Source organism: Uranotaenia lowii, chromosome 3, assembly GCF_029784155.1.
Source record: "Uranotaenia lowii strain MFRU-FL chromosome 3, ASM2978415v1, whole genome shotgun sequence".
NCBI classification, from domain to species: Eukaryota; Metazoa; Arthropoda; class Insecta; order Diptera; family Culicidae; genus Uranotaenia; species Uranotaenia lowii.
Window position 1 is genome coordinate 229,444,899 of NC_073693.1, and position 13,583 is coordinate 229,458,481.

At 41.9% G+C, this 13,583-nt stretch overlaps 1 protein-coding gene across 1 annotated transcript; it reads right to left on the reverse strand.

Annotated features, from left to right (window-relative positions):
• Positions 1 to 6,398: 6,398 nt before the first annotated feature.
• LOC129753152 (uncharacterized) lies at positions 6,399 to 11,711 on the reverse strand. The gene has a single exon (XM_055748949.1). It carries the CDS (start codon positions 11,709 to 11,711, stop codon positions 6,399 to 6,401), a length of 5,313 nt encoding a protein of 1,770 aa, XP_055604924.1.
• Positions 11,712 to 13,583: the final 1,872 nt, after the last annotated feature.

Consider the following 13,583-nt stretch of genomic DNA (forward strand, 5'->3'; position numbering starts at 1 on the left):
CAAAATGGATCAGCAAGTCATTCATCGGTTCGAGATACGCTGACGACTCTCTAGTTGGAGCAGACAGTGTTGTAGAAAGCCAGCATCTAGTCCAAGAAACTACGGATCTTACCAATTCACCTGGGTTCAACTTGCGGAAGGTCAACTCAAATTCACGAGAAGTATTAGCACACATTTCTGAACATTTTGAAGATTAGAGTCAGATTTAGAGTTTGATTTGTCAGATTTAACTGCACAAACCCTTAGTTTGAAGTGAGACACAGAGTTTTGTTTAAATATACCTCATTGTAACATTTTAATTTCACAAATAACGAAATTTGAACTCCGAATGGTATGTTGGTCTGAAGGCATAGTTAACAAGTTTGGTCCCAAACGTCACATTGAATTTTACTCCAAACAAAACGCTCAGATTGTCAATAGGTCGTGTCGACAAATTGTGCAGTTGAATCCGGGAGTACTGTGGTCTGTAGTCGAAAACTTGATTCTCATTTTTAAGTATCAATCATTTTAGTCAGAATACAAAGATTGGCCGAGTAAGAAGTTCCAGAATTGCCAAGCTCAACTCGTTAGCCGAAGATGAAACAATCCGCGTCGGTTTCCGGTAGTAAAACGCTTTATTGCCATTATCTCAAAAAAAAAATCTGGTTCTCGATCATTGTTATTCTTGGTCTCGCTTGCCATTTCTTAAAACCACGAGTGTGGTTCCTGTTTGCTCGTTATTCATGTCACATTAAACGTTGGTAGCTGTATATGGAAATTCGAAAGCAAGAGTTGTCTGAAATTCTTGATACTGTAACTTGCGCTGTAACGTACAAGTAGGAAAATAATTGTTGCTCATTTGAAACAACGTGCAGTTGGTAGACTGCTTAGAAGGAAAGGTTGAAGTGAATGTCTTATGAAAACTTAAAAAAATGATTGTGTCAGATATTATGAGCTTAATAAGGTGATCTTGAGTCAGATTGCGTAAGTCAGCTTAGTATCGATCAATGTCATTTGCCTTTGGTAACATTAAAAAAGAATTGTGTCTGTTTGTCTATGTCAGCTATCAGAACTCAGTTCGGCCTGTTCTTGACCGATATTCATAAACAGGATGAGATGAAGATAAAAGATTCGTTTAGCATTTTGTTAAACAAAATTTGAAAACCAAATCATGAGGTCTTAAGAAAAGTTGCTTCAACTGAACGCTTTTGCTGCAACATATTCCCCCGGGTAACCATAAATACATGAATATGCAATAATACAAAAATCAGATATTTCATGTATTTAAATTAAAAGCGAATACCTATAATGTATCTTTTTATTATTAGAAACTCAAATCTTTTTTCGATCGAAGCTCTGGCATTTGTTTTCGGCCAGCTTAATGGGCGATAATGTATTTATGGCGATTTTTGAACGAAAAAACTTCATCTGCTGCTTCAGACACCATTTTAACACATCTTTCGACACCTTGGCCGTGGCAAGGCCAATTAGGGACTTCCATCGGCTGGAGTTTAAAAGCTTCAATTTCTTCAAATTTAAAATCACATGACAGTATCGGTTCATATCAGGATCCTTCCAACTAATAAAATCGATCAAATTTGTTGCGTTTACGTTTATATTCGGTAATTTTCGCGTTCATTCAGACTGATTTATCGCCAAATGACTTATTTTTCTTTTAAATTTGCTTAGATATTTGGAACAAAATAAATAGATAATAATTATCGGTGCAATTCTGTTTAAACAAATTTTGGAATCAAGATTAATTTGAAAAAAGTGCACTACATTTCATAAGAATTTTTGTTCGAAAAACGCCATGAATACATTATCGCCCAACAAGCTGGCCGAAAACAAATGCCAGAGTTTCGATCGAAAAAAACAATTAAGTTTCCTATAATAATAAGATACATTATAGGTATTCGCTTTTAATTGAAATACATTAAATATCCGATATTTGAATTATTGCATATGTATTTATGGTTACCCGGGGGAATATGTTTCAGCAAAAGGCGTTCAGTTGAAGAAACTTTTCTTAAGACCTCATGATTTGGTTTTCAAATTTTGTTTAACAAAATGCTAAACGAATCTTTTATCTTCATTTTGATATCCTGTTTATGAATATCGGTCAAGAACAGGCCGAGCGACAACGATTCTAATATAGGTGTTTTTAATACTGAGTGTGGGGTTCGTTGTTTCGCTGTTCCAGCTCTATGTGAAATGTTGATGCGCTTGCAATCAATTGAATGCCAGCCCTTCAAGCATAGTTATTTTTATTTATAGAAACCATCAAAAGATGGCTCCTAATGTAAACAACAATCGCTCCGAAGAAACTAGTATGATAAAATTTGAAAGAAAACATCTACGAGCAAATCAGTCAAGCAATCTCTCGTTTGTACCCAGCAGTGTTGCGGGTTTTTTTGAATTGCCTTCAATGCCAAAAGACATACCTTCATTAAATTGGTTATAACTTCGTTGTCTGGAGAGATAATAAGTTACAGTCTTCGGCAATGTTGTTAAGCGGAAAATTTCCTTTAAGAAATTTATAAATTGGCACATAAAGGGTTGAATGGCTTGGTACCAGAGTAAAAAGAAAAACCATGTTCGTTTTTCAGTACAAAATTTTAAATTTTGCCATACAAACCTAAAAGTCCAAATTTACTCATGTAAACGTTACATAAAAATTCGGCAAAAAATCATGGATGAGTTTTAGGACAAAACGAAACTTTTAAGACCCCAGGGTTTGAGAAATTCGAAAGTGACCCCAAATCGACTCAGTCTAATGTCTCATTATCATAAACAATTTTATTAAACTTATTTGTATTCTTTTACGATTTCCAGCAAATACGTTTTAGGAAAATCAGATGTGCGAATTGATTTGCAGAGGTTTACGATTGCATGCACATTATTACGGATCAATGCAGTTATAAACGATTGTATAGCATATATCTCCAAGACGCAAGCCAAGTTGCGAGCTTATTTTTTGTTTTTAAGTTTACAAGTTTTGTTCAAATAACGAGAAATGTCATTGTTTTAGTCAAAAATATCTTTACGAAATTTAAACATTTGTAAGAACATAAATTTATGCTATCACAGAGTGAGTAATGGTTTGAAACATACTTACGATATTGGATACAGCATCGGCCTGAAATTCAGGTAGGAATGTTTCGCCGCGGCGATCAATGTGAACACTCTAGGAAGAAATTTTATGACCTTAGTACTTTTGTATCGCTGAACTAATCGACTGTAGGTACCACTCTTCCGACATTTTATATTTTTTCTTTTTAAAATATTATCTCTCATTTTAGCAATCTTGTTTGATAGAAAAATGTATTTTCTGCTTAGATCTAACATCTGGTTGTTATGTTAATATAAACTGTATTTCATGTTAAAAAAATCTTCATTTCGAATTATTTTATGCATAGCATGACAAAATCTGTCAATCACGGCTGATCATCGTATATCGGTCGCTTCACGGATTTTCTGCGAATTGTTGTACACAAAGGTCGAATTCATATGTATATCAATACAAGTCTCTCTTCTAATCGTAATAAAATCATGCAATGCATTTAAGTACGATAAAGAATATGCATGGGCCTCACATTGCAGGTGCAGATATACGAAAATGAGTTGAAATAACATTCTATACGATATAATCTGTAAAATAAAATACGACTTCCCATACAGGGTAAGTGGGATAAGTTGAGAAACAAATTAAAGATATTTTTATAGCTATTTAAAATACTATTTAATCAAGATGGTCGTTTTACAAGTATATTAAACACTGGTACATTTTTTCTATTTAATTCAATTTGAAATGAGAAAAGTATGACATAAAAATGCATAGATGTTCATCAATTGCATACATCTCCAATTAAAATTTTTCAACAAAGTTTCACACTGAAATTCATCTTGAAACGAAGAACTTAGTTTCAACTTTTTTTTAAGATACAAAAAGTTGTTGCTGATACGTGCTTATGAAGCAGTTATTCATCTTTTTGTAATTGTAATTGTTGTAATAAGCCTTTTCTCAAAAATATATAGGAATTCAGTCGAAAAAAAGGTGAGACTTCTACACTTTTTATTTGGGAAAAGGTCTTTGATAACTCTGACTTTTAACTAGTTCAATAAGGGCTTAAAAAGCCATGTTTTAAACCTATCAATTTAGATTTGAGATATTACAATAAATTTCCAAACATAAATTATGACGTGCAGTTCTGGGTAATTAAAAAATATGCTTTATCAAAACAAAAACCCATTGAAGTTCTGATCGTTATTTTTGACTGTGGCTGTTGTGAATACATTTTCTCTAAAACTGATAATAGCGCAACATACTCGTCTGAACTCTCTGGAGCCACAACTAAGGTAAAAAAGAAGCGAAGGGTCGATAGTGGTATAACGTTTTACAAATAAACGAATAAATTGAGCCGAGCAAAGACACCTTGATTTTCTTTAATTGATTCAGTTTTTCGGGAAAACTTTGAATTATTAGTAAGTTTCCAATCAAAGATCAAAATCGATATTGCTTTAGTTTTGCTCTGGTTTCATCTTTTTTTTGTACATTTAACTAACGAGGGTATGTAACATAAGTTTTCACCCTTCTTAAAACTAATTGTTATTTTGAAAATAATTTACGATATGATTACAATTTTTAATGAGTTTGGTTTCGTTTAAAAAAGCAACTAGTAATTTCGTCCTACTCACATTACCATAGATTAAGTTCTCCTGGCTTATCTTTGTTTTATCCTTCTCTCTGAGTGAACCTCAAATTCAAGTAAAATATGATTAATAGTGATCTGTACCTAATCAAGTATCACTTATTGGTGGATCTTCTTTTTTCATCAAATGTTGATGCGTCAATTTAGAGTAAGGTTGCCAGATTTTTTTCAGCTTGTATCCGGGCCGGACAAACTGGGCAATTTTTATATAAAAACCTAGCAAAATCGGGGCATTTGATTTCAAATTGACGATCATAAATCCGGGCAATATCCGGGAAAATTTTGTCAAAACTCAGGAATTTCTCGACAAATATCGAGAAAAAAAAGAAAAACAAAATATTTTTCATCAAAACTCATCGATAGATTTTGAACCGTATTTTAGGCTTTCAAAAAACCTTTCATGATTATTTTTATAAAACTTGCTCAAAAAAAATCGTTTTGGAGGTGTTTGTTGTTTTTTTTTTATTGTTTAATTTGTCAAATAAAGTGAATAAATTCGGGCAAAATCCGGGAATTTTTAATGAAATTCGAGCCACCGGGGTAACAAATATCCGGGCAAACCCGGATAAAACCGGGCAATCTGGGAACCTTAACCTAGAGTGTCCTATCAGGATTCTAGTAAGGGCTCTTTGCTCATTACGACTACAAAACGCATAATTTATTCGCTCTATAACAGGTTTGACTATCCTTATACCGTATTTGTTTATGCCGAGTGTTGCACTAGTGTTGCACTGGTGCACCACTAGGTGCTGTCAAACTGTTTGTTTATTCGGACAGTGTTGCACTGGTTTTGACCTGGTGGAGTTCTGCTTACGGACGGTTGCCCACCGATAATTTAGCCAGTGTTGCGAGAGAGCGTGTGAGTGAGTGAGGTAGCAATACACTGGCGACGATTTGTGTTTGTTTTTGTCGGGTACGGTAAAACACTGATCGAGGTGAGAAAACAAATACGGTGTTCTCGCAGGGAGTGATTGTTCAGGTCTGGAACTTTAACCGATTTCGGATGATCGTAGAAAAACGTTTTCGTATACTGTGCTATTAAAGAGTTTATTTGATACTGATTTGATTACATATTTGGGCTGGCTTTTTATACCCATTTCGTCCAAACTCTATTGCCTAGAAGTTCTGGGTCTCTGTTTCGATCCTTTCGTCCAGACTCTTTCGGCCTAGAAAGTTTGGGTCTCCTTTCCCATTATCTACCCTTTGTGATCTTCAGGGTTTGATGAGCTACCCTTTCTACCTAGCTACATCTCGATGCTTCGCGACGCTTACTTTCCCGCTTAAGAAAGTGAGTGGAGCTGAGATACCACTTTTCCCGTTTATTTGGCAGCCCGGATTTCCCTAAGGTGAGTACGTTCTCTCTTCTAAGTCTATCTTGATTGCATGAACGTGCCCCAAATGACGAAAAGTAAACAAACCACAGAAATTATCGGTAAGTATGAAACAATTTTGCTTAGCTTAATTTGGACTATAATTATGCTTTTTCCTCTAATTTTTAGGTTTAACATATGCACTTACAGCTAGGGTGGCCCTCTGAGTCCTAGCAAAGAGAAATTTTTAATGGAAGGTGAGTTTTTCATGCGATATGTTGGTGATGTGGATGGTGTACTTCGGCCTCCCCAGGATGAAGTATGCTGCTGGAGCGGCACGTATGCTTGTGCCCCGGCACTGGGTTGAGGCCGTAACATTCCGCCCACCAAAATTAGGTTAATTTTCCTCTCTATTGATGGGAATTTTACTTAAATTGTGCACGGTTTGTACAATTTCCGCCGACTGTACCTTTATCGTTGCCAACCTCGGACGATCGTCAGGCGATGGATGAAGTTTGACAATCCTTCCGAGTCTCCATTGCGCCACCACCAGATTTTTTGACCTGATCAGCACCAGATCTCCTTCCTTTAGCGGGTTCAGGGGTCTTTGCCATTTTCCTTTGACCATTAACTCCGGGATGTATTCCCGGCTCCACCTTTCCCAGAAATGATTTTTCAGCTGAGTTACGTATTTGAACCTCACGTCGTAGGGTAAGTCTGCGCTATTCGGGTATTGCGCACCTTCGTTTGCTTCGATGATTGGCCTGCCGATCAGAAAATGTCCCGGAGTTAACGGTCTTAGATCATTCGGATCACTTGTTTGAGGGGACAGCGGTCTGGAATTTAGTATCGCCTCGATTTCCGTCAGCAGAGTGCTAAATTCTTCAAAGGTCAGCTTAGCATTCCCCGCAACGATGTTGAGATGCCTTTTTGCACTTTTTATGCCGGCCTCCCAGAGACCGCCCATGTGCGGTACGCCCGGGACGTTGAAGTGCCATTGCGTTCCTCCCCCTGCCAGAAAGTTTGCCATACGGTGATTGTGGTCCGGGGATTGTATTTTTTGGTACCAATCCCGCATTTCTTTGGCCGCGCCTTGGAAATTGGTGCCGTTATCACTGTAGACGTGGCCGACTACGCCTCGCCGCGCAATGAATCGCCTAAACGCCGCCAAGCATGCTTTCGTCGTTAGTTTGCTCACCGCCTCGATGTGCACGGCCCGCGTGGCGAAGCATACGAAAAGAGCGATGTAGCCTTTGCTAGTGCTCGCGCCTCGGCCTCGTCGTTCCACGATGTTGATTGGACCGCCGTAGTCTACGCCACAGTAGAAAAATGGTGGTGATTGCTGTAGTCGTTCTGGGGGAAGTTGGCCCATAACCTGCTGCACTATGCCTCGATTTGGGTTCGCCTTGAAGCAAGGAACGCAGTTCCAGACTGTGTTTCTGGCTAGATTTCGTCCTTTAGGAACCCAAAAGGTACGCCTGACGTGATCTAGAAGCGCCTGCGCTCCTAAGTGGTGGTTTCGAACATGCGCTTGTTGAAAAATAAGTCTCGCCAGCTTACTTTCCGGTGGTAGAATCCAAGGGTGCTTCGCTTCGTACGGCAAATTCGATCTAGCCAGTCTGCCGCCCACCCTGAGCAGTCCTCCGTCCAAAAACGGTGTCAACGGCCACAGCTTGCTCTTCTCTGGCAGCGAGTCTCCCTTTTGCAGCGCGGTGATTTCAGCGTCGTAGGCTTGATGCTGAGTATACCGTATCAGCTTACGTTCTGCCCCCTGGATTTCTTCAACCGTTAGGGGTCCCGACGTTCGATCTTCCGGTGGCATTTCGCAGTGGTCCACGAAGCGATGAATCCACGCCAACACTCTGAACAGCCGCACTGTGCTGGAATACTTGTTCAGGAGATGGTCAAGCGTCTCGCTTTCACTGACGAAGTACGCCTGCGCTGGATATACCTTTCGTTGCTCCTTATCCACGGAGCGTTCTTCGGCCGGGGTAAGGTGTACACTTGGTACCTCACTGGTTTCCTCCGGGTCCCAGGATGGACCACACCACCACAACTTGTTGCTTGCCAACGTCACAGGGGCTGCTCCACGACTCAAGAGATCCGCCGGGTTTTGTTTAGTAGGAACGTGACGCCAGTTAATCGCCGGTAGGACCTCGTTGATCTGTACCACCCGATTCGCCACGAAGGTTTTCCACCTTGAAGGGTCCCCCGAAATCCAGGCTAACGCGGTCATTGAATCGCTGAAAGCTACTGTTTTATGAATCTCCATGCGAAGATTATCTTTGACCGTCCTAATTAGCTCGGCCAGCAGGGCAGCCGCACACAGCTCACTTCTCGGAATGGTGGGTCGGTTGATTGGACATACTTTCGATTTCGAGCACAACAGCCTGGAACTGGTGTTGCCTCTGTTGTCGACCGCTCGCAGATAGACCACCGCTCCGTATGCTAGCTCCGAAGCGTCGCAGTATCCATGCAGAAATAGGCGGGTAGGTTGATCGATGCTTAATATGCGCCGAGGGACTCTCACTCGCCAAACTTCTCCCAAATGAGTCAGGAACATCCGCCATCGTTGATTAAAGCTAGGCGGCAGTGGATCGGACCAATCACAGCTGATCTTCCAAATCTCCTGCATGAATGCTTTCGCTATGGTTATGACTGGTCCGATCAAGCCGAGTGGATCAAATATCTTGGCGATCGTGGATAGAACCTGCCTCTTGGTGTAGCTCTCCTGGTAAGCGTCGAAATTAGCTTCGAAGATAAATATGTCTCCGCGACACTGCCATCTGATTCCGAGTGTTTTAACAGTAGCGTCGGGTTCAAAGTCTAACGCCATCTCCGTGGCGCAGTCCTCTCGAGGTACTCCTTCAAGAACTGCCGGTTCGTTGGAGGCCCACTTCCGGATCGGAAAACCGCCTCTTGCCAGCATTGCCGTCAGCTGCTCTCTTTTCTGCCTAGCCGCTGTAATGGAAGCCGCCCCGGTCAGGCAGTCGTCCATGTAGAAATCGTCTATACACTCTTGAGCCACGGGAAAATCTGGGCCTTCATCGATGATGAGCTGTTTTAGCGTCCTGGTCGCCAAGAATGGTGCGCACGTCAAACCGAATGTTACTGTATTCATACAGTATTCCGCCACCTTGCGACCCGGCTCTTGCCAGATCATTCTCAATCGCTCACTGTCCTCTGATGAAACACGGACCTGGAGGTACATCTTTTCGATGTCCCCCGTTAGAGCCACTGGATGCCGTCTGAAGTTGAGCAGTATGTGGTACAGTGATTTTTGTATTACCGGCCCCGTCATAAGCAGGTCATTCAGCGCAACACCATTCTTGGCTTTCATCGCTGCATTGAACACCACCCGGAGCTTAGTGGTGGTACTCTCCTTCTGGACCCCATGGTGTGGCAGATATATTAGCCGTTGAGCCTTCGTTAGTGGAGCCGCACGACTAATGTGGCCCGCGGTGATAAACCCGTTGATATAATCTTCGTAAAGTTTCCTCTTCTCTGGATCCCTTTGTAGTTGCCTGCAAAGTGCGTTGAATTGCTGCAGCGCCTCGTATCCCGTTTCGGCCATCTCTACCGGGTCTCGTTTAAAGGGAAGTTTGACTACATATCTACCAGTGTGATCTCTGGTAGTATGTAGTCGATAGTGGTCTTCGCACCGCTGTTCTTCATCGGAGAGGATTGGCTGTGGAACTAAGGTCTCTAGCTCCCAGAACCGTGCGACCATCTGATTTAACGAAAGCGGTGTTTCATCGGATGGTAACGTAGTAATCAGACTGAGTGCGGTTGGGTTTTCCGGCCTTCCGGTGTAACACTCACCGGCCACCACCCAACCCAATACGGTTTGTTGGAGGACCGGCTTGAACGGCCCAAGTGGAATTCGGTTGCTTTCCAGAAGCTTGTAAAAGACTCCGGCCCCGATAAGCAGGTCGATGTTCGCTGGAGTATGGAAATTTTCGTCCGCAAGTGGCAGCCCTGGTTCCAATCCCCAACCGCTTACGTCGCATACTTGATTCGGTAAGCGGCCAGAAATTGTTTCCAAAATAGCACACTCGATGGTTGCCTCGAAGCTGGAGTGTCGGGATCCGATAGTGAGCGAAGCGGCCTTGCGCAGCTTGGTTGCCATTCCGGAGATTCCTTTCAGAGGAATGTCGATGCGACAGGTTCGCGATTGCAGTCGTTCCACGAGGCTGGCCGTAACAAAAGATGCCTGTGAACCGGAATCCAGAAGGGCTCGAGCTGGGACGCGTTCTCCGGTGTCGCTCTTGACCCAAATGACGGCTGTAGCGAGAATTACGGATGAGAAGTGGTCCGCCGCGACATGGTTCACCGTTCCGAAAGACAGGTGCACCTGAGTTGGCACCAGGCTGTCGTGCAGAAGCGTGTGATGACTCTGGTTGCACCGCTTACATTTTCCCGCGCCGCATGGCTCCGTTCCATGGCCTGTGCGCAGGCAATTGGTACACGACCCCAGTTGCCGAATGGTTTGGAGTCTCTCTGTTGGAGAAAGAGCCTTGAAGCGTGGACAAAACAACAAATAGTGTGACCTTTGTTGACACACTGGGCATTTTGAATTCGTACCTGAATCAGTAGCGACGTAACTTTGCATCCGTTGTCTTCCCACTAATTTTCCGCCCACCGTAGGTCGTGGAGTCGCACCAGTAGTAGTGCGAAATGATGAATTGTGAGCTGTTTCTAATGCGTAGGCCCGTTGGTCGATAAACACCAGAAACTCCTCCATCGTAGCGGGGTATTCGAATGATGCGGTGCGGTCGATCCATGTTTGCCGGGTATCTACATCCACCTTCATCAGTAGCAGATGAATCAACCAGCAGTCCCTTTCCTCCCTGCTAAGCGCGGTCAAGGCTCGAATGATATCATCCGCCGTGTCGAACAGCCTCCGAAGGGAATGCCCGGATGGTACTGTAAATGACGGAATTTCTATAAATCTCTGTATTTGATGGGCGACGATGAGATCCTTTCGATCAAATCGCCGCTTCAGGGCTTCTAGAGCGCCCTCGTAGGCACTATCCTCTACCCTGACATGCTTGATTATATTTGCGGCCTTACCCGAGGTGTACGTTTTTAGATAAAATAATTTTTGAGCTCGGGTAAGGTTGTGGTTGTTATGCACTGCACTGATGAACAGGTCATAGAATGATGACCACTCTCCGTATTCGCCCGAAAACGTCGGCAAAATACCCTTCGGCAGATGCAGCTCCGGGGTAGCTAGCCGCACACTTGTTGGCGACCGACGTATGGGTGCCTCCTGCTCCGTGCCCGGTACGTTCGTCGCGTTTAGTATTGCAGGTTCCGGTGCGATCGGTGCCCGATTCCCTAATGATGACGAAAAGCTCTCGTCAGCATTGGTCGGAAGTTCGGGTTCACCATCGCTTGGTTCCGGTTCCCTCTTCTCCTCCGTCCGCAGTAGAGCGCGGACTCTGCCGTTTAGAACGGCCTTCGCTGCGTTGAACCGCGCCACCAAATCTGCTTCGGCATCTAGATGCTCCTCCAAACTGGGAACATCCATGCAGGACTCGAGAATCTCCTGTTGGATGGCTCGAAAGTCTTGCCATAGCTCCTGGATGCACCCCAGTTCAGCATTAAGGCCATCAATGCTGTTGATGCCGCCGCCAGCTTCGATACGTTCTTCGGTCCTACGCAGCCGTCCTTCGATGACGTTTCTCTTAACGATTAGCTTGTCCATCCTGTCTACAGCGCCAAATGTTCTCGCAGGGAGTGATTGTTCAGGTCTGGAACTTTAACCGATTTCGGATGATCGTAGAAAAACGTTTTCGTATACTGTGCTATTAAAGAGTTTATTTGATACTGATTTGATTACATATTTGGGCTGGCTTTTTATACCCATTTCGTCCAAACTCTATTGCCTAGAAGTTCTGGGTCTCTGTTTCGATCCTTTCGTCCAGACTCTTTCGGCCTAGAAAGTTTGGGTCTCCTTTCCCATTATCTACCCTTTGTGATCTTCAGGGTTTGATGAGCTACCCTTTCTACCTAGCTACATCTCGATGCTTCGCGACGCTTACTTTCCCGCTTAAGAAAGTGAGTGGAGCTGAGATACCACTTTTCCCGTTTATTTGGCAGCCCGGATTTCCCTAAGGTGAGTACGTTCTCTCTTCTAAGTCTATCTTGATTGCATGAACGTGCCCCAAATGACGAAAAGTAAACAAACCACAGAAATTATCGGTAAGTATGAAACAATTTTGCTTAGCTTAATTTGGACTATAATTATGCTTTTTCCTCTAATTTTTAGGTTTAACATATGCACTTACAGCTAGGGTGGCCCTCTGAGTCCTAGCAAAGAGAAATTTTTAATGGAAGGTGAGTTTTTCATGCGATATGTTGGTGATGTGGATGGTGTACTTCGGCCTCCCCAGGATGAAGTATGCTGCTGGAGCGGCACGTATGCTTGTGCCCCGGCACTGGGTTGAGGCCGTAACATACGGTATTAGTTTGTTAGTAGTAAGCTCTGATTCAATCTATTTATTTTTTTAATACGTAAAACTTGAAAGCTTTAAATAAAAGCGCTTTCTAAGCTTTAACTACGTTGTGCAAAAGATAGAGTATGCATCGATACATTCATGAGTGATCTTACTCTCTGGAGCCACTCTTTTTGTGGATATTCAATTCAAAATACGATTTTCGAATTGATAGCTGATTCTCAATCGATTATTATGTTTAAAAAGAAGTGAGACAGTTGAGTGATCTGACAAAATTATGAATTTCCCAATCAAAACTACGGCGACTATATTGGTTTCTTGATCGATCAAATGGGACCAGTCCAGGATCCTCTTTTTTATTCTAGTTGAGTTTCAAACGAACCATTATTCAGCGTTTTTTTTTTTCATATAACAGCATCGATAGCCACTAACAAATTCTCGGAAAAGATTCCTTTGAAAGAAAATGGAGCCGTCGTTTTAACATTTATATATTGGCGTTCATTGTTATAGGTTTAATTTTAAAAATGAATTTCAGTGAAAATAAAAAAGGTAAAATCCTGTTAAGTGTAAATGTACGACAAAGTCGTAAATAATAAAGCAGCTTCATCAAATTAATATTTTTTTTTCACTAACTAATGGCTTTTTTATGGCCCTAATTTACATCAATTTTGATGTGAAATTGAATTAAGTCCATTACATCACCTTACAACAGTTTTCATTTACAATCATTTCTCTTGTTTGTGATTTACAAGCCATGACGTAGTTTCAAATTTAAACATAAAATTGTGTTTTAAGCGATGGTCTAATTACTTGCATCACATACAATGTAAAATTATATGATTTAATTTTTGCTGTGTTTAGCTGTAGAAGATTCATGGAAAATTTTAACAAATTGTTTTGTTGGGAGAAATAAAAATCCTTGAAGCAAGGACCTAACATGTTCAAAAACTGTCTCGTCATCGGCGGCATTAAATCCTATATCACTTAGTCCTAAGATATTTAATTCTACGACACTTCATGGCCTTTTCTAATGGAAGCTAGTTTTAAATTTTCAGATCCGATTCGAAATTTGCGATAAACTTTTTGTATTGAAACCCAAATCTGGAAACACAAACCCTACC

What these genes read in the sequence shown, in the direction of transcription:
- LOC129753152 (XM_055748949.1), bottom strand. Translation starts at nt 11,711, where the DNA reads ATGGACAAGCTAATCGTTAAGAGAAACGTCATCGAAGGACGGCTGCGT.